The sequence below is a fragment of the Delphinus delphis genome, chromosome 18 (genome assembly GCF_949987515.2).
Source record: "Delphinus delphis chromosome 18, mDelDel1.2, whole genome shotgun sequence".
Classification (NCBI taxonomy): domain Eukaryota; kingdom Metazoa; phylum Chordata; class Mammalia; order Artiodactyla; family Delphinidae; genus Delphinus; species Delphinus delphis.
The window spans coordinates 50,087,839-50,113,101 of record NC_082700.1 but is presented as its reverse complement, the minus strand read 5'-3'; the positions used below and the strand labels follow the sequence as shown (position 1 = coordinate 50,113,101).

Below are 25,263 nucleotides of genomic sequence, written 5' to 3'. Positions count from 1 at the left end.
TCCTCAATTCTCTTCATTTTTTTTCTTTATTCTGTTCTGAGGTAGTTTTTAATTTTGGTAAAGTCCAATTTATCTATTTTTTTAAGTGACTCATGATTTTTGTGTCTTATCTAATTAAGGTCACAAAGATTTTCTCCTGTTTTCTTCTAGAAACCTTAGAACTTTAGTTCTTTTATTTAGAGCTATATACATTTCAAGTTTTTCTATACAGTATGAGCTATACAGTTGAGGTTCATTTTTTTGGCATGTAGATGTTCAATTCTTCTACTACCATTTGATGAAAAGACTATCTTTTATCAATAATCAGTTCACTGTAAATATGTAGGTCTCTTTCTGAACCCTATTCTGTTTCTTTAATCTACACATATATTCTTACACCAGCATCAGGCTGTCTTGATTACTGTAGCTTTATAGAGAATCATGAGATAAGATTCCAACCAAGTCTTTTTCAAAGTTGTTTTGCCTATTCCAGGTCCTTTCCATTTCCATAGAAAGCTTAAAATCAGATTGTCAATTTCTTCCTCCCCAACAAATAAATAAATAAAAAGAAACCTACTGGAATATTGATTGGAATTGCACCAAAGTGCTGAGTCGGTTTGGGGAGAATTGACATCTTAATATTGAGTCTTCCTGTCCATGAATATGATATTTATTTACGTCTGTCCATTTATTTAGATCTTCTTTAATTTCTGCCAGCAGTATTTTATAGTTCAGTTCTGTGTACCTGTCTTACACATTTTATTAAATTGATCCCTAAACATTTCATGGTTTTGATGCTATTGTAAATGATATTTTTAATTTCACTTTCCAGTTATTCATTTCTAGTGTATAAAGATACAGTTGACTTTTTGTATTAAACCTATATCCTCTGGTCCCCTTAAATTCATTTATTGGTTCTGGAAGCTTTTTTGTAGTATCTTTGGGATTTTCTTCATAGATAATCATGTAATCTTCAAAGAAAGTCAGTTTTACTTCTTCCTTTCCAATCTTATGTTACTGCACTGGCTAAGACCTTCACTACCATGTCGAATAAAAGTAGTGAGATTAGTCTTCCTTTTCTAGATCGTAAAAAGAAAGTATTCAGTCTTTCACCATAGATTTTTTGTAACTGCTCTTAATCAGTTTGAGGAGGTTCCTTCTGTTTCTAGTTTGCTGAGAATTTTTATCAGAATGGATTTCTTATGTATTTTTCTTTTTTCATTTTCTTTTATTAAGTAAAATAATCCATATATTGCTATGTTTGTTAATGGATATGCTGTATTTGCTTATATGCAGTTTATTTTTCTTTAATAAAAAAGAAGATGAACTAGAGGCGTGATAGCTGAGTGACACAGTGTTTCTTTTTGGGGTGATGAAAATGCTCTAAAATTGACTGTGGTGATGGTTGCACTGATCTGTGCATGTATAATATATAAACCATTGAACTGTACACTTTGAATGAATGAATAGTATGGTATGTCAAAAAAGCAAAATGAATTATGAAAGAAGTTAAAAGGCCATCCTATCTAAAAGGAATTCATTTGTTAATGTATAATCTACTAGTATTTTAAGTAGCAAAAAAAAAAAAAATTATTCTACAAATTTACTCTCCTTAGTAGATACAGGGATATTGCAGTTACCCATTCTTTTTGAGTGAGCTTTGGTAGTTGTGTCTTCCAAGTAATTTGCCCATTTCATCTAAGTTGCTGAATTTATTGGCATAAGTTGTTCATAATATACTCTTATTATCCTTAGACTCTATAGTGATGTATCTTCTTTTATTATATCTTTCCATCTGTTTGCTCTGGCTTTGATTCGTTCTTTTTCTGGTTTCCTAAGGTCCTAATATGATGACTCGAGACCTTTCTTTTCTCATATAAGTAATGCTGTAATCTTCTTCTAAGCACTGCTTTAGTGTCACACATTTGGGTGCATTGTTTTTTTCATTTCATTAAATTTAAAATATTTTCTGACTTCTATTTTGATTTCTTCCTTGACCCCTGGGTAATTAATTTCTAAATATTTGGGAGATTTCCTGATATCTTTGTATTACTGATTTCTAGTTTAATTCTATCACAGTAAAAAATATATATAAATTTCGTATAATTTCATCCCTTTTAAAACTGTTAAGACCTGAATTCTGACTCATAGTATGGTATAGTTTAGTGAATATCCATGTACACTGGAAAAGAATATGAACTCTGCTGTTGTTCTGTGAAGGGTTCTATAAATATTGATTTATTCATTTGGCTGATAGTTTTGTTCAGGTCTGTAAGAACCTTGCCGATTTTTGTTTCTTTGCTCATTTTCTTGTTCTGTCAGATACAGAAAGAATTTTGAAGTGTCCGACTATATGGATTTGTCTTTTTAGATTTTAGTTTACCTGGTTGCCCATCTCAGCTCTCTGATGGGCACCCAAAAAGTTATGGTTTTGTAGATTATCAGCTTTTCTCATTGTTAAGGTGGGAGTGATATTCTCTTGTGGCTTTCTCGATCCTCGGAAAAGTGAAACCAAGAGTTATTTTTAATTCTAATACAAGGGTGGTTTGCCTCAGTTTTCTTACCTGTAAAACAGGCAAAACATCAGATCTTACCTTATGGGGTTTTTGTGAGGATTAAATAAGATTTTGTGTTTATGTGTTTCATATTTATCCACCACTTGAGAGAGTGCCATACACATGCTAAGCACTATAAAACGTCAGCCTTCATTTTTCTTCTTATGATATGCTTCTTTGTTTACTGTTGGTGTTGGAGTAGCTTGGTTTAAGGCCACCATTGTCAGAGAGTTTTCTAAAGACACTTTCCTTTTAACCAAATGTCATTTTCCTGAGTTGCTCTTCTCATAACCAAATGTAGGATATGAACTAATAATGTTCAGAGTTGAGAAATAGATTCAATCAAACTGACACAGATTGACTAGATTAAAGAAATCCGTGAAGTATACTTCTCTGGATTTCTTAAATTCAGAAATTTTGCCCTTTTTATAGCCACCTTAGCCAACAGTGATTTCTTCAAGCTTTTTATCCTTTGTCCTAGTATTACAGATCTCCATTTAAAATAAATCCACCTTGTAAAAATACCTGCATAATTATTTCTCAAGATGCTTCAAAATGTCAAATATACATATTTTATTGAAAGAGCCCGCTTCCTTTTTTTCCTTTTTGCTGTATAAAGGCAACTTCAGATGCTGACCTGAAAGAACATATGGTTGGAATCATATTCAGCAGGAGTAAACTGACTAACCTACAAAAACAGGTTGGTTAACAGCCATTTCATTGTCTTCATCAATTTTTGTTTGTTTGTTTTTAGGGTGTAAAGCATTTTCCAAACTTTATGGAGGCAATTCTATGCTGACTCTTTCTTAGGTCCTGCAGAATGTGTCTGCCTTTTTCTAGAGAGGAAGGAGCATATTAGCATACCTGCATCACTTTAAAGATTTTGTTATGAATGTTAACTTTCTTACCTTGCTGCTCTTTGTTTTTCTCATTTTCAGGTAGCTTGTTAAATTTTGGTGTCAAGTACCCAGCTATATCAGATTTCATTTACATTTCCTGTGTTCCTTTCCCCCCCTGTTTTTTTGTTTGTTGGTTGATTTTTTTTTTAATTATTTTGCTGAGCAATTATAATGTTAACTAAACCAGTGTTAATATTTTTAACTCTCAGGAGATGGGGGAGTAGCCTAGATCATTCATATAATGGGGGTTCGTTTAGGGGTGCCTACATAACAAAATTAGCCCTTCAGAAGTCAAATAAAATATTGACTTTTGAATTAGGTTTTAAATTGGCCATTATTTTAACTTTCAACACCATTAAATCTTTTAAATAAATCACATAAATTTATGTGTGCTTTATCTTTTTAACAGCATTTTATTGAATCTTAGAAGCTACCAATTGTAAAATGTGCTGTTATTTTATGTATCGCTAAAAAAATTTGCAGCCAATTAAGTTATGAATTGCATCAATTATAAAGCACATTATGAATAGAAATGTTAGCGTGTGGGGGGAAATGTGTCTTAGAAGTGATTAAATATGGTGATTTGTTTTCATTTCATGTCTTAAACCACAGGCAGGGGAATTGGTAACTAGTATATAATTTGTTTCTATACTAGTTGATTTAAATACTCAGATTTTTAATCATGGTTTGCCTAGTTTTCCTTAATTGTTTTTAAGATGAGTTAAGAGAATGGTATGATGGAGAATTAACTGGGAGGAAGAGTATTAAATTATCAACTAGTATTCTTGTTTTGTTTTGGTTTTAACTAGGCCTTACAAATAATGTTGTTACATTTTCTTTATGTTGCCCTCAAATAGGTGTGTGCTCACATCGTCCAGGCTATTCGCATGGAAGCCACCAGAGTTCGTGAAGAATGGGAACATGCCATATCAAGCAAAGAAAATGCCAACTCGCAGCCCAACGATGAAGATGCCTCCTCCGATGCCTACTGCTTTGAGCTGCTCTCCATGGTGTTAGCCTTGAGTGGCTCCAACGTGGGCCGGCAGTATCTGGCCCAGCAGCTGACTCTGCTCCAGGACCTCTTTTCACTGCTCCACACCGCCTCTCCACGCGTCCAGAGACAGGTGACTGATCACACCACTTACCTGTAGGCTTATTTTGTTACTTGAAACATTGTTAAAAAATTACTCTAGCAAAGAGAATCAGGGGTTTTTGTTTGGTTATTTTTTGTTGTTATGTTTTGGTTTTTGGATTGTATTTTAACCCCATGTTTTTTGTTTTTGACTCATTGTAATGAGAATATGGAAGAACATAATATGTTCCATTTTAGTAATGTGTTATTGTGATAAAAGAGTATTCTGCTACTGAATATGTTATTCATGAGATATATAATGTATATAATGACCAAGTAAGCGACGTTTTTTTTTCTTGCTGCTCTGGAGTGGTAGTTACCACTTGAGAAATTAAATCATGTTTAAATCATTTCTCTGTCCTTCTCAAAGCTTTTGAAGTCATAGAACAGCAGCTAGACTCATTAAAAAAGATGAAAACTTTAAAACACCAATCTTTTTTTTTTAATTTTTATTTTATATTGGTGTATAGTTGATTAACAATGTTGTGTTAGTTTCAGGTATACAGCAAAGTGATTCACTTATACATATATACGTTATCTATTCTTTTTCAAGTTCTTTTCCCATTTAGATGATTATAGAATATTGAGGAGAGTTCCCTGTGCTGTACAGTAGGTTCTTGTTGGTTATCTGTTTTAAATATATCAGTGTGTACATGTCAATCCCAAATCTTTAAATAGGATTCTTTTATTTTTCTTACCAGGTGACCTCCTTACTAAGACGAGTTTTGCCTGAAGTCACCCCTAATCGTCTGGCCAGCATTATAGGAGTGAAATCCCTCCCCCCAGCAGATATCAGTGATATTATTCATTCAACAGAGAAAGGAGATTGGAATAAGCTAGGTATCTTGGACATGTTTCTAGGATGCATTGCCAAAGCACTCACAGTACAGCTAAAAGCCAAAGGAACCACCATCACAGGAACAGCTGGTACCTCCGTGGGCAAAGGAGTTACAACAGTTACCCTTCCAATGATTTTCAATTCCAGGTTGGTCATTGCATATGTTTTGGTACAAAAATAGAACAGAGTAAGCTACTGTTTGAAGAATCCAGACCTTTCAAATTCCCTCTTATTTGCTTATTTACCAGAAATAGAAGCCATAAATGACTGGCCCATGTATGAAAGAGAATGCTGTGTATAATAAAAGTGTCTTTTCAAATTAAGGAGGAGGGATTTCCCAGGTGGTCCAGTGGTTTAAGACTCCGCCTTCCAATGCATGGGGCATGGGTTCCATCTCTGGTCTGAGAACTAAGATCCCACATGCTGTGCAGCACAGCCAAAAAATTTTTTAAAAAATTAGTGGGGAAAGGAAAATCTGCTGAGTATATGATGTTAGAGTACTTCCCAAATACAAAAGAAAAAAAAACCAAACTGTAGGCCCTCACACCATTACAAAATAAACTTGAGATCAATTAAAGGTTTGTATATTTTTGTTTTTACACTCTAGTAGGACAAATTATAGAAGAATATTTTTGTAATCTTCAATTTGGGAAGACGTCCTTAAATAAAACACAGAACCCAAAAGTAACAGGGGAAAAGACTCAGAGATTTGGCTACATAAAAGTGAAACTTAATTGATCGACAATACTTTTAAAATACAAACAACTGACTTGGAAAAAAATATTTAACACTTATATAGTAGGCAATGAATTATTAGTCATAATATTAGAAGAATGTCTATAAATCAATGAAAACAAAAGACAAACAACTGATACAAAAATAAATGCCAAGAGTAGTCACTTCAGAGAAGAAAAGTTACAAATGCCAATAAGTAAATGAAAAGATACCTCACTGGTATTCAGAGAAATGTAGATTAAAACAATAGTAAAATATCTTTGCATTGGCATAATTATGAAGAAATAGACAGTTTTTATGACATCTAGTGTAAATTGCCATAACCTTTTTGGATGCCAGTTCGATAACATATCACTGTATTTAAAATGTGTATATCCTTTGACCTACCAATTCTACTTCTGTAGAACTGTTTCTCTCAAACATGTTCATACATGTGCAGAAGGGTATATATACAGGGCTGTTTGTTATAGAATTGTGTGTAACAGCAGCAGATTAGAGACATCTGGTATTCCAGATGCTAGTCATCTGGTATTACATCTGGTATTCCAGATGCTAGTCAAAGAGCCAATTCATAACATTAAGCAAATAGCACTAGAATGTAAATAAGTATATTGCTTCCTTCATCTGGATAGTCTTCCTAGGGGAAAAAAATGTGAACTGAACTAAACAGTAGTACAGTAAGTCCCCTACATACAAATGAGTTCCATTCCAAGAGCGCGTTTGTAAGTCCAGTTTGTTCATTAAGTCCAACAAAGTTAGCCTAGGTACCCAACTAACACAAGCGGCTATATAGTACTGTACTGTAATAGGTTTACAATACTTTTCACACAAATAATACATAAAAAACAAACACAAAAAAATAAACATTTTTAATCTTACTGGGTACAGTACCCTGAAAAGTACAGTACTATAGTACAACAGCTGGCAGGCCTACAGGGGCTGGCATCGAGTGAACAGACAAGAAGAGTTACCGACAGGAGGAGGGAGAGGAGGTGGGAGGTGGCAGAGCTGAAGGATCGTCAGCAACAGGAGACGGAGGGCGAGCTGCAATTTCACTCACGCCTGATGCTGATGGCACAGGTTCTGGCTCCTTGCTGGAACCAGATGCACGTTTGCATCTTTCAGAGTTTGTCACTTGAAGGCTTGTATGTAGGGGACTTGCTGTATGCTCAGTGATATAGTTGACATGTTCTGGTGCAAGCTCTTATCTTTATGTGGACTGGTAACAAATAGTTTGTGTTCTATTGATATAGTTTGAATAGTACTGTTCTAAAAGATGCATACAAAAATAATATGTAAACAGTGAAATATTTGAAAGGGAACACATATCAGAATAGCTACTCCCTTGGGGTTGAAGAGGTGGATTACAAATAATGTTGTCATTAATTTTCTTTTAAAATGTCCTGACTGGTTGAATCATTTTAAAAATTAAAATGCTGCATGCTGAAATAACAGTTTTCATCTTATTCATTTGTAACTCTCACTGATTGGTTTACAAACGCTGACTTTTCTTGTAGTTATATCCGACGAGGTGAGAGTCACTGGTGGATGAAGGGCTCAACTCCTACCCAGATCTCAGAGATCATCATTAAACTCGTTAAGGATATGGCGGCAGTAAGTTCCCATCCTCCTGATCATTATGTCAGTGAAGTACAGTAGGAACCTGATTAACAAAACGAGTAGCATAATCATTCTGCTGAATTGAGAGAACATTCATGTTATTTTGCTTTACTCACAAGGTCCATTTAGTAGGTTCACTATCTCACGATCTGTCTTTCCAGCTGGTGATAAATTTTCCCTTTGTGTAAACTATGTTCATTTCAAGCTTCCCAATTAATTTACTTGAGAATTATCACATAAGTCTTCTAAGACTTTAAAACTTAAAAAAAAAAAAAGTATACTCTTTGAACCCTAAAAAAACAGCCTGAGCACAAGAGCCTAAAGGAAAAAAAGGGCTTTTCAGAGCAAAGGTTTCTCGCTGTCTTTTAGTTCTCACAGTTTATGAACGTCCTGTACTGCTGTCTTTAGGTGTTGCTTTTGCAGGGAGATCCCGGAGTGCGGAGGAAAGGGAATTACTTCTCAGAGTGCCTGGCTCTCACTGGTTGCTCCATGTTAGTTTCCTCACATTCCATTGTATTTCCAGGAGTTCAGCCCGAGGAGGGCAGGACACTGTGGACGATAGGTTCCTGAGAGGTAGAGTAGACGGCAAGCATTTTGGAAGAGGAGGAATTGGAATGTGAACTGTCCCTTTAAAGATTGATAGTGTGTAGATATGAGACGAGTAAGGATATTCTGGGGAAATATGAAGTTCTGTCACTTTTCCCAACAGTTTGGATATTTCCTCAATCAGAGAAATGGAGAATTTTTTCCATTCTCAAATAGGCTTTCTGAGTAAATAGGCTTTTCATTGGATGAAAATATTTATGAAAGATGTTTAGGAACACTGAAACTCTCTAGGAGTAACATGTTGGTGTTCAGTAAAAATCACATTAGCAAATTAAGGTAGTTGTAATTTAAACCCATTTATGCTCTCAGGTTCCAGTAATATTCTTCTAAAGCACTTAGCTTAGCTGTATGAGCTCCGTGTCAAATAACAGGGTTTCATGATCAGAATTTCTCAGTCATAGACAACCTAGTATTTGTTATGTTTTTATCTACATGTAAGATGAAATGCCCTTGAACTCTGTAAGAGAAGAGTATTGAGAACTTAAATTTTTATTTACTTTTCTTTTGAATCATCAAAATAGTAAGTAGAAGTTGAATTGTTCATATAGTTGTGAAGGATTTTTATATTAAAGTATGCCCCTTGATCTAAGATTCCACTAGCAAATAAATTTTCCTTTTTGGTGAAAGATGTTCAGAGAACAGAATCTGCTCCTTTGATTATACCTCTCTGGTTGTTTATTAAATTATTCTGTCCTGCTCATTAGGGTCATTTGTCAGAAGCGTGGTCCCGAGTGACAAAAAATGCCATTGCAGAAACCATCATTGCCTTGACCAAGATGGAGGAAGAATTTAGATCTCCAGTGAGATGTATTGCAACAACTAGGGTAGGTTTCCTTTCATTTGGTCTATATTGCTGCATGTTCTTTTTCAGTAACAGATTTGAACAAATTTAAATCAATAAGCCAGCTTAATTTACTTTTCTAAAAAATTTATTTTATTGAAGTATAGTTGATTTATAATGTGTTAATTCCTATTGTACAGCAAAGTGATTCAGTTATCTATCTATCTATCTATACATTCTTTTCCATAATGGTTCATCCCAGGACATTGAATGTAGTTCCCTGTGCTATACGGTAGGACCTTGTTGTTTGTCAGTTCTCTGTATAATAGTTTGTATCTGCTAATCTCAAACTACCAATCCATCCCTCCCCTACCCACCTCACTCTTTTTTCTTACCAAATATTGTATTTATTGAAAAAGTATGAAGGGCTTTTTTGAATTATAAGCTAAGCCTGGTAATTTTTAATGTTCACTGTTACGTGTTCTTTATCACTTGTTTTTGTTATTATTTAGGGAGCTAAGGATATACTCATTAAAAAAAAGCTAAATTACCTATATGTCAGTGTACTGCCTTTCTGATGATGTGTTTACTGTTAATTTTAGTGTCAGCATGACGTTGTGATAGACTGAAGGTCCTTTAAAGACAAGGCCCCTGCCTACTCCTTCTGTAATAACTCAGTTGTCCTAAAATAGAGTCCTGTAGCCTACTTACTGAATGTGTAGGCCTTACTTTTCAAAAGCAGAAAGTGTGTGCCCAGGGCACAATGGGGCAGAATCTCTTAGGAAGTGAGATTGCATCCTTCAGATGAGATGTAATCTATTGTAAATTGTAATCTACCAAATTTTATGTCCCATATACTTCCAAAAGAGATTTGAGATTTCCTTGAAGCAGGGCAGTTGTGACAGGGTTAGGAAGAAGTCAAAGCTGGTAGAAATTGCTTAAGTTAATCCTCAGAAGTCTGAAAAAGAAGATACATTTTATCTCCCTTGGGCAGACAAAGCCAGTTTATGCCATGTTTCCAGTGACTGTGCCTCTGAAGCAGCTGCTCTGACAGTCACCTTTCCCACCACGTATACGCTGCACTCGTTCTTCAGTCGGCTCTCCCCTTTCTCCTTGCATAACTTTTTCTTCTGGCTTCTCTTTCCCTATTTTATTTCCCCCTTACTCTTCATGTCCAGTGATGCTCACATGCACTTCTCAGAGTTGAGACAGTTAAGTATTATTTTCTGTTTTTCAGTAATGAAGAAATACGTTATTCTATGTAAAAATGAAGCTTGCTCTTTAAGCCTCAGAAAGTTTTAAAGTATTTTTGAGGGCAATTTTCTAACGCTTGTAAGACGTTTACTTATTTCTGACAAAGTGTACCCAGCATAGTGCTAGACTGTTAGAGGCATAGAGATTTCCTTGGAATTTAATGCCTCAAGCAGATATTAGTTGGAAAATGTGTAGAAGGCATTGGTTTATTAAATATGTAAATTTATGTATTGATATGTTGTTTACATATCAGAATAATAAAGGTTAATTTTATATGTCAGGTAGACAACAGAATGGTTCATCAGAGCAACAGTCATTTACTCAGTATGTGTTTGAGTGCCTACTCTGTGCATGGCACACACAGTAGAGGGCGTGGCTACCTGGTACCACACCAGGAAGACTTGAGTGCCACTGGGGATCTGCGTCTTTTCAAGTCCAGCTAGCCTTCACTGAGCTGTGGCGGTGGGTGCTCTGTAAGGCGTAACCCCACGCTCTGTAGTGTAACAGCCTTTCCCTTCGGCAGCTCTGGCTTGCTCTGGCGTCGTTGTGTGTTCTCGACCAGGACCACGTGGATCGCCTCTCCTCAGGGAGATGGATGGGAAAGGATGGACAACAAAAACAAATGGTAAGATCAGAGTTATTTTATAAAAATTTAGCTTGTTTTTCTTTACAGTAAGCTTTGGCTTAGCTTTAAAAAAAAGGACTCTAGGGGCTTCCCTGGTGGCACAGCGGTTGAGAGTCCGCCTGCTGTTGCAGGGGACGCGGGTTCGTGCCCCGGTCCGGGAAGATCCCACATGCTGCGGAGCGGCTGGGCCCGTGAGCCATGGCCACTGAGCCTGCGCGTCCGGAGCCTGTGCTCCGCAACGGGAGAGGCTGCAACAGTGAGAGGCCCGTGTACCGCCAAAAAAAAAAAGGACTTCACGTGTCAAAATACACAGTTAGTGGAACTCTTGAAAAATTGTGTCACACTGCCCAAGTTCATCTCACAAGTCTATTTCACTTAGGGTTCCCTCTTCATAGTATATTAGGGGATTTAATTACATTAAAAAACTGTTCCCTTCTTCTCTGAGTCATGTTTGCATCATATCAAAGTTTGGTTTTAGCCAGACTCTGATTCTATATCTAGATTTTGTACTAAAATGTAATCGGTTTTATGATAAGAAGGAAATAAAGTAGTAAGAGAACAACATGATATACCATTTATTCACAGATGTACTTAAAGTGGGTTTGATAAGTATCCCTCGCTTCACTGGAAGGAAAAACTTTATACAGGCCCTTTCAGCATTTTCTTTTTAACATCCAAGTTTCAAAAATGCATTATTTATTAATTTAGCAAACAGAATGTTTGAATATAATGGAAGAAATTTTCGTAAGTCGCTAAGAAAAGTATACATGTTTATTTTGTTAATCATTGAGTGCCCATAGCGCATTTAATCATTGATTTGGGGATTCTGAGGCCTTTTTTTAAATATATATAAATTTATTTTATTTTATTTATTTTTGGCTGCGTTGGGTCTTCGTTGCGGTGCGCAGGCTTCTCACTGCGGTGGCTTCTCTTGTTGCGGAGCACGGGCTCTAGGTGTGTGGGCTTCAGTAGTTGTGTGGCACACGGGCTTAGTTGCTCTGTGGCATGCGGGATCTCCCCGGACCAGGGCTCAAACCCGTGTCCACTGCATTGGCAGGCGGGCTCTTAACCACTGCGCCACCACCAGGGAAGCCCGAGGGCTTTTATAGTTAAGTACACTTGCCATAATTCTGTTTAATGTTCAGATTTTAAATTCTTATTTGAGTTCAGAGTAACAGTCTGTTCCTGTTGTAAATAAATCACATTAAATTTGTATGAGTATTTAAGACTTTCTTGTTAACCTTTTGTAACGTATGGAAATGTCCTGTTCTAGCCTATGTGTGATAACCATGATGACGGTGAAACTGCAGCAATCATTTTGTGCAACGTATGTGGAAACTTATGTACTGACTGTGACAGATTCCTTCATCTTCATCGGCGAACCAAAACTCATCAAAGACAGGTGAAAATTTCTGCATTTACATGCAGAATAGTATCTGTAACATAAAATATATTCGGTAAGAAATGAATGTGGGAAGGAGACTTGGCGTAATGGGAGAAAAATGAACCTTGGAATCAAAGACCAAGGGTGGAGTTCCAGCTCCACTCCTCCAGCTGGAGTTCCCAGCTGTCTCATTTACCAGCTGTGTAAATCAAGCATGTTGTTTAACCTCTGAGACTTGGTTTCCACATTTATAAAAATGGGGCTGTTGTGAAGATTAAAGAGAAGACTAGAAATATCTGGAATTTCTTAGACTGCTTAATAAAAGCTGTTTTCATTATTGAATAATTAAAATGTATACTTCTTTCAGAGTGATATATTTTCCCCTTTTCTTTAATGATACAATAGGTCTTCAAAGAAGAAGAAGAAGCTATAAAGGTTGACCTTCATGAAGGCTGTGGTAGAACCAAATTGTTTTGGTTGATGGCACTAGCAGATTCTAAAACCATGAAGGCAATGGTGGAATTCCGAGAACACACAGGTAAAAGGATTTAAGAGTGAACCGTGCCTGACAAATAGATTGAACCATCCTACTGATTACGATTAAACTAGATGTTTAATTTAATTATTTAATGTGAATAATTTTGAGTGTTTTCTATTAAGTGATGATGAGATCATTGATCACTGTATTTTTATATTTACTAGACAGTATTCAGTGTTCTATTGTAGAACATTAGATTAAAAGTCGGGAAAGTTGGTTTGCCATGAACTAGCTGTGTGACCTTGGGCAAGTCATTTTATCTCCAAAATACGCATTTTTCATTTTGATTTTTTTCCTAAAGTCTGGTGTATTCCCAGCTTAAAGGTGCATTGAATCTTACAGATTCTCAATTTTCAGCACCTCTGTAGTCTGCCGTTTATCTGACACAAATTTCTGATTTTGGTGTTAGATGTAAATCTGACAAATTTAAATATGAATAACTTTTCATGCTGCAAGAGCATGGTCTTTTCTTTTCTCACAGCTGATTTTTTTTTCTCCTATTTTCCCTCCATACCATATTACATTAATGAATATTCTAGTGTTTGAACCATCATTGTATTTATGACCTAAACTATCCTTTTTAAAAAACATTTTCTGTAAATATTGCTAAGTTCACTTATCATATTTAGAATTTTGTACCTGTGTTTTAAAATGAGCTTGGTCTGTGTTTTTCAAATCTTGTTCTTTTTCCTTTTGTTCTTTGTTTTATTGATTCCATTCCTCCTTTAACTATTTCAAACATATTTAAATTCCTTTTCAAATGTTTCTATTATCTTTAGTTCCCTGGGTGGGAATTCTTCTGTTATTCACGTTTCATATTCTCTGCTGATAGGTTTTCTCCCATACCTTGTAATGTTGTCATTGGGAAAGGTACCTAATGATTTCCCTTTCTTCTATGTATCTTTATTTAATTTTTGTTGTTATATTTTGTCTGGCATTGTGCTTTTGTAATGAGGGGGCTTACCATAGCTGCTCGACCTGCTGTCTTGACTAGAAGCCTAGTCGGTTTCTGTGTACTGAAGAAGTATAAATAAATCAGTTAATAATTTATTTGGCTTCAGGTAGCTCTTTAGTCTCTTATCCTTTTTTGTGTGTGATTATTTACTTTCTACTTAGGGCAGCTTACAACCCTTCAGCTGCAAAACTGCCGGGCTGATTTCTCAGTGATAGCACCTGATACATATCCCTGCTTGCTTGATTTGTTTTCTTCCGTTAGTTATATTAAAATATGTAGAAAGCATATACTTAAGGAGGACTTTCCTTTTCTGCCTGAACCTAGGTAAACCCACCACAAGTAGCTCGGAAGCATGCCGTTTCTGTGGTTCCAGGAGTGGAACAGAGTTGTCTGCTGTTGGCAGTGTTTGTTCTGATGCAGATTGCCAGGTGCGTGTATAGTTAGTTAGGCCATCATGTAAGGAGTAGCACGTGTTCCCTCATGACAGCTTCACTTCATATAAATAGGACTCTGAGCTCAGCATCACTTTTGTTTTCTACATTAGTGTATTACCCATGTCAAGAGTTAAATGCTTTATCAAAGCTGGAGAATGGATCAGTTAAAGCTCTCAAACCCAAATCAGTCTCTTGTGTGTGTTTCCCAACTACCACCATCATATATATTTAACATTTACTTCTGTGCTAGAAGCAGATAAAAATCTGTGGGCTGCCTTTCCTTTGCTTGTTACACATTTTTTATTCACTTGTTTCCTTAAAGTTGTTTATGCATGAACATCTGTACACATTCCGTGCTATCCAAATATTTTTGATTCCTCAATTTAGTTAACAAGAATTTGGACAGTGTCCAGATAGTGAAGGGTACCTGTATTTTTTTTAATCCCCATTTTGGTGAGAGGTAGGTGGTGATTGGATGATTATATGTCAGGAATTTTTTTTGCTTCATGGCTATGCATGATAACAAATAGATGAAAATTGCAGCTCACTTTTTAATCAGCATTCCCTTTAATGTGGAGTGAAATTTTTTTAAATCACATTAGACTTTGTTAATAATCCTAAGTTATATGCAAACAAAGAATAAAAATAACTACTTTATGGTTACTTAGCCTTATATCTATTTCCCGGGGGAAAGTACCTTGGAAAATTAATATAATGGATGTAATTACCAGGATGTGTGCCTTTTTTGATATTTTCTGTGCTGTTGTAATTCATCTTTAACAGGAATATGCTAAGATAGCCTGTAGCAAGACGCATCCTTGTGGCCATCCATGCGGAGGTGTTAAAAACGAAGAGCGCTGTCTGCCCTGTCTACACGGCTGTGATAAAAATGCCGTAACCCTGAAGCAGGACGCTGACGACATGTGCATGATCTGTTTCACAGAAGCGCTCTCCGCAGCACCGGCCATTCAGGTTGTCTCCGCTTTTAACGTGTTAAGTGTGCCTAGATTTTTCAATAGGAAATATAAATATACATGTCAAATAAACAAACGACTGAATCTTTCTTATACCATTGGGAGAAAATATCCCACTAATATCCCCCAGTTTATTACAGAGCAAATGCTGTCTCTTTATGTTCTGTCTCCATTTTGTGCAGTGAGCTTTAATCTGTGATTTGTGTAAGCCTGTATAATCAATTGAAAGTATAAAATGTTCATAAGGGAGAAAAAAAATAATTAGATTATCCAGTAGCTTCTCTCTTCTTAATTTCCAGAATCCAGCATGGCCTTTTATAGCATTATGTAATTAATCTATGCATGATACATACCTCTCTATATAATATATATACATATATCTATAATGTTAGTAATATTATAGAAGTTACAATTTGCTAAATAAGTTTTTTTTAACATTTACTGGCTGTTTGTTTATATTTCCAGTTCTTGTGATTCCAAGACAATAAATATTCTCAAAAATAAATTTTAAATCTTTAAATCAGTAGTTTCCTCTTCTTCCTGTGAGATACAAAATTGAATAATTTCACATTTCTCCCTAGCCCAGCTTACTCTCTATAAGGTGGCGTTAATACATGAATGGTAAAAATTGGGAGAAGCTGAAGATCTCGTTCATAATGTCACATGAATAATAGAGAAGTGCCGAAGTTTCAGTGTACTGAATTTCTAGATTTTTCTCTTACCTGCCCTAAGTAGCACCTTACATTGACTAATCTGCCAGTTACTCGTGTTTATTGTTACTACATTTGCTTATATCCTTCTCTTTTCTTTATTTAAGCTGGATTGTAGTCACATATTCCACTTACAGTGCTGTCGACGAGTTTTGGAAAACAGATGGCTTGGTCCAAGGATAACATTTGGATTTATATCTTGTCCCATTTGCAAGGTATGGAAAGAATCGGAAATTATCTGCTTTCTATTAATTTTCATCTTTGTCTTCATCTTTCATCTTTCAAAATAAACATGGCAGCATCTCTCAGTGTCCTTCTTAGTCTACTTTTTACCACCAGCCCCCATCAGTTTCTGCTCTCTTCACCCAGGTAGTACCTGAGAATAAGATCTTTCTATTATACTACATTTCAAGACATTAATTGTCCATTAAAAGCTGATTAAATTAAACTGTTGCATCAGAAAATTCATTTAGATATCATCGTGCATTGAAGGGCACGCATCACTGCTTTCAGACCCGCTGAGAGTTCAGTCCATGTGACTTGTCAGTGGGTGACTACCAAAAAGAAGAATGAGCCTGTGGTGCTTGTAGGTACTGATACCTGCCGTGAAAGAGTGAAACCTGAACTTTTTAAAGTGCTATTAGGACAGATTCTTTAGAGCTCAGGTAAAATAAGGAGAAAATTCTTGACATTTTGACACGTCCCTGCAAAGATAGGAACCAAGGCAGCAGGTTATTTTGGCAAGCTAATGATGTTTAACAAAAAACTTTTGTTTAAGAATGTACTGCCAGACTGGTGTTTAGGGTATAACATGGACTTAGCACAGTCATTGCTTAGACTGAGCAATATCCAAAAAGATGATAGGATTTTCTCTCCCTTCTCATTTGTTGCCACAAAGAAAAGTCACATTCAGGAAATGATGGATGAGAGTGATATAGAAAATACTACTTGTTCATTTCTATTATCTAACATTCTGCCCCACCCCCAAGGAACCAAAAACACACACAGAGGGATATTTGTGGCAGCAGGGTAACCCTTTATTCCCAGAACAGCTAAGGCAGCAGGAGATATATGTCATACTCAGGAATATGAAGCTAATCAAATGGAATTTTCGTGTTCTGTGCCCCACTTGCCGCCACTTTCCCTGCTCTTGGGAAACTATAGGCTTGTGAGGACTTTACAGGATTATTTTTAAATGGCATTTTATTTAGGAAATGTTTGGTTATCTCCTGTCCTAGCGCAGTGCTTGGCACTTAGGTGAATGCTAAGTGTTTGTTGAATTAATAAATAAATGATTCTGTTAAAGAATGTTCATTTTTCAAAATTGCAGAACAAAATAAATCATATTGTGTTAAAAGACCTGCTTGATCCTATAAAAGAGCTCTATGAGGATGTCAGAAGAAAAGCCCTAATGAGATTGGAATATGAAGGTCTGCATAAGAGCGAAGCTATCACAACCCCTGGTGTGAGATTTTATAATGACCCCGCTGGCTATGCCATGAATAGATATGCATATTATGTCTGCTACAAATGCAGAAAGGTATGCTGTTAATCATACTACGAATTATTAAGATTACCTGTGTGATTAAGAAGTTGAATAGTATAGTGATGTCTAATTATTCTTACGTTTTAAGTCTAAAGTTAAAAATGAGAAAGTTTGGTGCTGTGCTTCAAGTAGAATTTATTTCCTTAATTTGTTTTGGGGCGCTTTTTTTTTTTAACATATACAGACTATTTCCAAAACAAACATGAGGTGTTTCACTACACAAGCTGTTTCCTATCAGCAATCCCCTCTTGTTTTCCAAATCCAGTTGGCTCTGGAATAAACTTCTTTTGCTTAACTCTTTTGACCATTCCCTTCTTAAAATTCTTACCTCCTTGGCTCCCAGGACAAGACTCTCTTTGGTATCTTCCTTCCTTTCTGGTCACTTGTCTTTACCCCCCTCACAGAGTTCCGTTTTATTCATCTACTCCTTACATATTTGTTTCCCCAGCCCTCCATTCTTGCCTGATCATACCTCCTCACCTTTGGTGACCTGTATACCCATGCCTTTGCCTACCACCTGTATTGTTCCGACCCTCCAAAATTTTTGAGATTTGGATACAAATACCCAACTGTCTACCAGACATTTAGATTTCTCACAGATACTTCTGACTCTCTCAATCTCCAGTCTGTATTAACAAATGAACAAAGTCAATTCTATCTCCAGATCTCTCTTGAGTTCTTTTTTCTTTCTATTATTATATCTTTAGCAACCCTAATCGTTTTCTTTGGTAATTATTAGTAGCCTTCTTACTGGGCTTCTTGTGTGGAGCCCCTAACCGCTCCATTCCGTGCTTTACACTTACAATTCCACTAGCAGATGAACATTTCTAGATCCCAGATCTGATCGTGTCACTGTTCAGCTTCTAATCCTGTGGCCCCTCCACCTCTCTAGTCTCATCTCCCAGCATGCCACCACTTGTGCCCCGTGCAACGGAACACGGAACAACTTGCAGTGCCCCAAACTGGGCCGTGTTGGCTCACTCACCCACACCTCCACGCCATCGCCCAGGCTCTTCTGTCCATGGAATGCTCTTCTCTGCCTCCTACTCTGCATCTTACTCTCACTTGCCACCCACGCACACGCACACGCTCATAGGCACGGCCAGATCTGTGCAATCACACTTCCGGATTCGGCTCCAGTTTCGCCTCCTCTGCAGCGTGCCCCGACCTCCCCACCACCGCCACGCCATTTTGACATCTCGCATACGTCCGTCTAAGCGCTCATTATTCTGCATTAACGGTGACTGGTTCACATGTCTCTGTCCCCCTTGATAAGTTCCATGAGGACGAAGACTATGTTTCTTAAGTTCTCTATCTCTAGTACTTGGCACTTATTAGACACTAAGTTAATTGGAGAATGAATAAATGAAGGAATCAATATATGAAAGATGCATAGTCTCCCGAAGTAACAGACAGAAAATACAGATAATGAATGGAAGGCTAAGTAGATAGATGGTAGCCAGAAAGGCAGACAAATACACACACCCAAGGAAAGACCAATGGTGTACATTTGTGAAACTTGAATTGTTACAAATAATAAAATACTATTTCTTCTGTGTGTTTAATGTACTGAACCTCACAAATGATACTGCGCTACCACACAGATGACAGTCAGATGTCCAGGAAGCCACGCAGGGAATCTAGAAAAGTAAGACAGCTGGAATAGGCCCCCAGGACAAATGAAATACTTCTGAGGCCTGATTTAGCTGCTGGATGACCATTTATAGCCTCTTTATCAGTGAAGCCTGTCTTTCATCTTGTTTTTCCAGTACAAATAGTAGATTTCTATTGACTCATCTTATTTATACCCAATTATGGATATAGTTTTTTTGTCCATGAGACATGTTATATATGCAGAATGCCCCAGTTATAATTGGTTTAATTTATTTTGTGCCCAGAGCAAATAGAGAGGAATTACCCATGATGATAACTTCATATATTCAAGTATCTGTATTAGATACTGTTGAGTTCCTACATGTAGTGCAGCTCTGTAAGTATGAGCAATGTCCTGAACAGAATATCCAAATTTGCCTTTCCTTTTTAAACATTTTTATATGATCAAAATTGATTTTTTTTTCTTTCCCATTAGCCTCAGGATTATAATTTTATACTAATATTTATTTTAGGCATTTATTTAGAATAGTAGAAGGGAATATGTTATTTCATATTTCAAAAAGAGAAAAACTATTCAAACTTGGCCCTGGAAAATCATAGCTTCTCTTTACTACTTAATATCCTATTCTTGATATTTATTTGGAATATTATACATTCTTTTGTTATTTTGCTTTGACAGTACAATGTCTGAACTTTCTACTGTAAGTATGAATGCATTCCAGAACTGAAGTAGCTTTATTTCATACCCTGATCTATTTCTTACAGGCAGCAATATGGGTATCCACTTGGCATTACAAGGGAATGTCAATAGACAATAGTATTTCCTGAGACCTCTCGATCTCACTTCCATTGCACCCACACTGAACCTCCCATGGCAGAGTTTTCTGTTTCCTGCTGTGATCTGAATGCATTCCCTCCTTAGGCATATTTCGGTGGTGAAGCTCGTTGCGATGCTGAGGCTGGACAGGGAGATGATTATGATCCCAGAGAGCTCATTTGCGGTGCCTGTTCTGATGTGTCCAGGGCTCAGGTGGGCAGAACATTTTATTAGAAAGGACAGTTTAGAAATGTTAAGCTTCTGTGTTTTTAAAATAATAATATAACGAATATGATGGGGATAGTATAGTACGTTTTTTTCCCCAGTGCTTTCTGATGTTTGTAGGGCAGTGTATAATTTTCCAGATCATTTTGTATATATTATTTCTTTTCGATGGTATTTGCATTTTATAATTTTGTCTCCCATAAGATAATCACCATATTTCAACAAGTAATAAATTTACTTACTTCATTTTCTTAAACCTGCAGTCACACTTTTAGGTTTTCCCGTCTTCAGTGAAATCTTAATAATACATCTATGAGATTGAGAGATAGAAGAAATATTATTAATTTTTCAATTTGGCTGACCAAGAAACATTCACAAGGAAATTAAATGGCTAGCTTATTAAATAATATTGGTTATTATGGAGCTGGGATTTAAATTTGGGGCTTCGTCCAAACCTTTTGGGCCAAGCCACACATTTATTCAATATTTTAATGTGTGTATCATCAGTTTTTCAGTCAGTTTTGAGAGCTGTGTGTACTCTCAAAATATGAATCACTGAGTTAAGTGTATGGTTTTCTTAGGTATCGTTGAAATAGACTCGCCATAATCTTGTATTTATTTTCTTTTGCTGTAGATGTGTCCGAAACATGGCACAGACTTTTTGGAATATAAATGTCGCTACTGCTGTTCAGTGGCAGTCTTTTTCTGTTTTGGAACAACACATTTTTGTAATGCTTGTCATGATGATTTTCAGAGAATGACTAGCATTCCTAAGGAAGAACTACCACACTGTCCTGCAGGTATGCTTTTAATATTCATAAATATGGTTATAATGTATATGGTATCTCGTTTTGTTTAATGATCACATGAGAACACTTTGTTTCAAGTGGCAGAAACCCAGTTCAAACTATCCTAAAGAAACAAAGGGAATTCCTCGGCCCTTGTAAGCGTCTGACTTTCTGAGTGGAGTAAAAAGTAAGATGACCATCATGAACGAGGGGCTCAAAGCTGTAAGAAGCAATTGTGTGGGGACTGAGAAGGAAGTCAGCTAAGGATTAGTAGAAGGATAGCTGCTCAGCACTAAAGGGCCCTGAGAAGTTTGAAATTATAAATTGATAATAGAACCATTTAAAAGGATTTCGTGATTTTTTTTTTTTGGTCACACATCTGCCTTTATTGTGAGCAGCTATGATATTTTTTAAGAAGCCTGGAACCAGCACCATAAAATGGACAAGTGATTTGATCTAGAATGGCTGGGAATGGGCGGCATAGTGAGCATCAGAAAGCCAAGGGAATTAAAGAAGCCACTGAGAATACAGGAGAGATGATTGTCTATGGAGGTCAGGCTGAGAAAAAGTGAATATGAAACCAAAAAGAGACAGAAAACTGGAAGAGGTCAGGAGGCTGGTGATCACCGTGGGGTGGCATACCAGGCTTAACAGAAGTGAGAAGAGTGGAAGGGGAGGTAAATGTGACCACAGAAGAGACAGATCTGAAACGAGTGGAAATACACGCAAGAGCACATACACCACAGTGTACAACGTTGTTAAAGCTGGGAGACACACAGTCTCATCCATTGCTTACCAGAGTGCAAATGGCAGAACCCTGTGGTGCCTCTCGAAATTGCCAATATACCTACCCTTCAACGATCCCACTTCCGGGGATATACCCACATATGTGAGAAAAATAAAAAAGAGCAGATATGAAGGTTATTCATTGCATCATTGTTTATAATAATACAAGTTTGTAAACAATGCAAGCATCCAGTAAGAGCTTGGTTAAACACTCAGTACTACACACTATTAAAAAGGAAGGTGACTGAGGATGGAGTTTCTGTGTACTAATATGGAAAGATCTATAGCAGATACTGTTAAATGAAAAATCAAGTTACTGAACAGTGTGTGTAGTATGCCACCTTTTGTAAGAAAGGGGGAAATGAGAATATATACTCATATGCATTTAAAAAACCACTGGGGAGATTGACAAGAAACTAATAAAACTGATTAACTATTGGGGAAAACAGGGAAAAATGGGATAAAAATGGGGGGAAGGTGACTTCTTTTTGTATGTAATTTTTTTTAACATTTTGATTTTTAAACCGTGTAAAGTATATTATCTATTCAAAAACAAGGATACTAAGATGCATAGGTTTTTTTTTTAAGTACGGCTACTCTTTTCTATTTGCTCATCTCAAGTAAAATTTGTTATACTATTCTTCCTCCACTTCCTTTACAGTAGAAGTACTTTAGGACTTTTCAAGAAGCTTTAAAGAAGCAAGATGAGAATAACGTGAGGCTAGAGTGTTTAGGAAGATGGCCAGAATAGAGGCGTGAGCCAGGACGAGCAGGAGGAGGGTGGTGAGCTGGAGGCCAGCGAAGGAAGGGAGCGAAAAGGGGGCGGTGTTGTATGGATGAGGACAAGAGTCCAGATTAAGAAGCTGAAGGAGATAATCCTTCTGGCCCGGGATAGGGACCCTATCCCTTCCTGCTGCATGTATGTGGTACGTTGAATTTTTTATAGTGAATGTTTTTGTTTTTGTGGTTAGAAGAAAATAATTTTTTAATTTTATATTTGCATAACTACAGTCACATTATTTCTCTAAGTAACTTACAGGTGATTAATATTTACATTAGGTTTGTATGTGTGTGTGTGTTTTAATTATAGTTTTTTGCCTCCTTCAAAATTTATACAGGTCCCAAAGGCAAACAATTAGAAGGAACTGAATGTCCTCTCCATGTTGTGCATCCACCCACTGGAGAAGAGTTTGCCCTGGGTTGTGGAGTGTGCAGAAATGCTCACACTTTTTAGAACACTCAGATTCCTTTGTCTACAGAGAGAAAAGTTACCTTCATCCCCCCAGGCGGATGTGGTGAAGTTTAAACTCTGCTCAGGATAAAGACGGGACCATTTTTACATCCATGAAAATGAACCATTCACAGTGCAAGAAGGATGCCAAATACCATGTACATAATTCTTGCTATGGAAAGTTTCCCTATTATTTCAGTTTATCTTCTTTTGAACCAAGACATCAAACTTGTGAGGTGTTTGCATGTGGCCATTATCGTCATTGGCCTGTGAAGCATTGGACATTTATAGATAATTGATATCAAAGAATTGCCATGCCCATGGACTAAGAATGATGCTGGCTTTCAAGCAAAAGAGAAAAATTATCATTGTTTATTGTATACTGCCTTTTTGTAATCCTGTACAATTGCATCACGGGTGGGGATAAAAAGAGGAATATTCTGGTTTATTTCCTAGACTGTTATTTAAAAAAAAAAAAAATGTGTTAGGACGGCATATAAATGTAATAAGTATCACACTGTATATAAACATATCAATGTTTGTCCTGTATAAGAATTACTAAATTACAAATGCAGTTTCATTTAAACTTCTAGGTTAAGTTTGAGCCTGAAATTTTAATGAAGTGCAATACTGAGTGTGCCTCATTATCTTGCAGCTGTAAACATATTGGAATGTACATGTCAATAAACCACTGTACATTTTTATACAGTGATAAAGTCTAACAAGTGTGTAAGGTGTTGGCTTGAGAAACAAAATTTAAATACCTAAGGTCTAAAACTCCATCCAGTTTTCCTTGGAAAGAAATTTACTAACATAGCACAATCATAACCTTCAAAACTGTTTGTTAGGGAAAATAGGAGTAGTAATGAGGTACAATGTTGGAATCTTAACACTGGAGAGATGGATAGATAGGTATTCATAAACAGACATATGCGAAAGATAGAAGAAAATATTTAGGAAATTCAACAACCTCCACCTTATTAACCAGCTCCTTTCTCAACGTGTATAACAATCAACAGAATCACTAGTCTTTTCTTTATCTATTATAGACTGTGTGTTTTAGTAGATGTTTTTTACAGTTAACTCATGAAATTGACGCACTGTTGACTTATGATGAGTCATAAATCAGATTATATTTATTTCATGAGGCAGACTGATCAAAAGTTCTGATCAGTTTTGTTCTAAATTCCCACTGTTGAAAATAGATCATTTGTCAATAACCATTATTTATTTATTTATTTTTTCGGTACGCGGGCCTCTCACTGTTGTGGCCTCTCCCGTTGCGGAGCACAGGCTCCAGACGTGCAGGCTCAGCAGCCATGGCTCACGAGCCCAGCCGCTCCGCGGCATGGGGGATCTTCCCGGACCAGGGCACGAACCCGTGTCCCCTGCATCGGCAGGCGGACTCTCAACCACTGCGCCACCAGGGAAGCCCCAATAACCATTATTTTAATGACTTTGTTAAGCATTTGTGAGAATTTTAAAATAATCTTTGCCTTGAAGGAACTTAAAATATAAAGAAAAGATCTAGCCTGACCACAGGTAACTATTTACAGAATCTTCTAATAAATTGCATAAAAATGTCCACACCAAATGCTTCAGGGTTTAGGAAAGATGGTTATTAGTGTTTTTTTTGTTTTTGTTATTGTTGTTGGGAGGGGGGCGGTTAGCTAAGAGGCCCCTTAAGCTTCCCCTTGAAAAATAAGTAGCATTTCAAGCGTGGAGATGTAGAGAAAGGCAGGAGGAAAAAGGTATGTGTGTAGAAAATTCTAGAATGTGATAGAACAGTGTGAATAGTCCAACTTTTCTTGTGTTGGACAGCTTACTGCAAAAAAACAAAAAAATCTGAAGATCACAAAGACTGATGTCTTCATGATATAATTTGTGGATCCACTGTATGTACAGGCGCGGGGCCTTCCTGAGCAAGAAAGGACTTTGAAACAGTACAGAGGTCCCTCTTCATCTAAATAAGATACATCTGAACGATCACTGAAAAAGTAATGATAACACTTTTCTTTTAAAATCTCTCAGGAGAAGGACATTATGCAAACTTCCTTCGTTATTAGTGACAATGCCCCAGAATTACAAGGAATTTTTAACTGCCCAATGGATTCAAAAGCCAGGAGAGTCATTTGTTGTTACTGAGGGCACTTCTGGGTGGTCCCAAGTCAAGCTGAAAGGGTTGCAGGCAGGGCTAGTTCAATTTCAACCTCCAGAATACTTTGGATTTATGATTC

The 25,263-nt window shown here is 36.7% G+C and overlaps 1 protein-coding gene across 10 annotated transcripts in view; it reads left to right on the top strand.

The window, feature by feature from the left end:
• Positions 1–23,875, top strand: part of MYCBP2 (MYC binding protein 2) — a 271,984-nt gene extending 248,109 nt beyond the window's left edge. For 8 of the 10 annotated variants that reach the window (XM_059995647.1, XM_059995652.1, XM_059995649.1 and 5 more), the window contains 15 exons: positions 3,154–3,234; positions 4,291–4,557; positions 5,267–5,550; positions 7,656–7,752; positions 9,069–9,188; positions 10,923–11,024; positions 12,298–12,426; positions 12,814–12,946; positions 14,226–14,329; positions 15,119–15,307; positions 16,127–16,234; positions 17,350–17,559; positions 20,102–20,209; positions 20,856–21,021; positions 22,914–23,875. In XM_059995647.1, the coding sequence (XP_059851630.1) occupies positions 3,154–3,234; positions 4,291–4,557; positions 5,267–5,550; positions 7,656–7,752; positions 9,069–9,188; positions 10,923–11,024; positions 12,298–12,426; positions 12,814–12,946; positions 14,226–14,329; positions 15,119–15,307; positions 16,127–16,234; positions 17,350–17,559; positions 20,102–20,209; positions 20,856–21,021; positions 22,914–23,029 (2,214 nt within the window). In that variant the 3' untranslated portion in view covers positions 23,030–23,875. The remainder of the gene's footprint in view (positions 1–3,153; positions 3,235–4,290; positions 4,558–5,266; positions 5,551–7,655; positions 7,753–9,068; positions 9,189–10,922; positions 11,025–12,297; positions 12,427–12,813; positions 12,947–14,225; positions 14,330–15,118; positions 15,308–16,126; positions 16,235–17,349; positions 17,560–20,101; positions 20,210–20,855; positions 21,022–22,913) is intronic. The other 2 variants (XM_059995653.1, XM_059995654.1) reach the window with 1 other exon arrangement.
• The last annotated feature ends 1,388 nt before the right edge of the window (positions 23,876–25,263 follow it).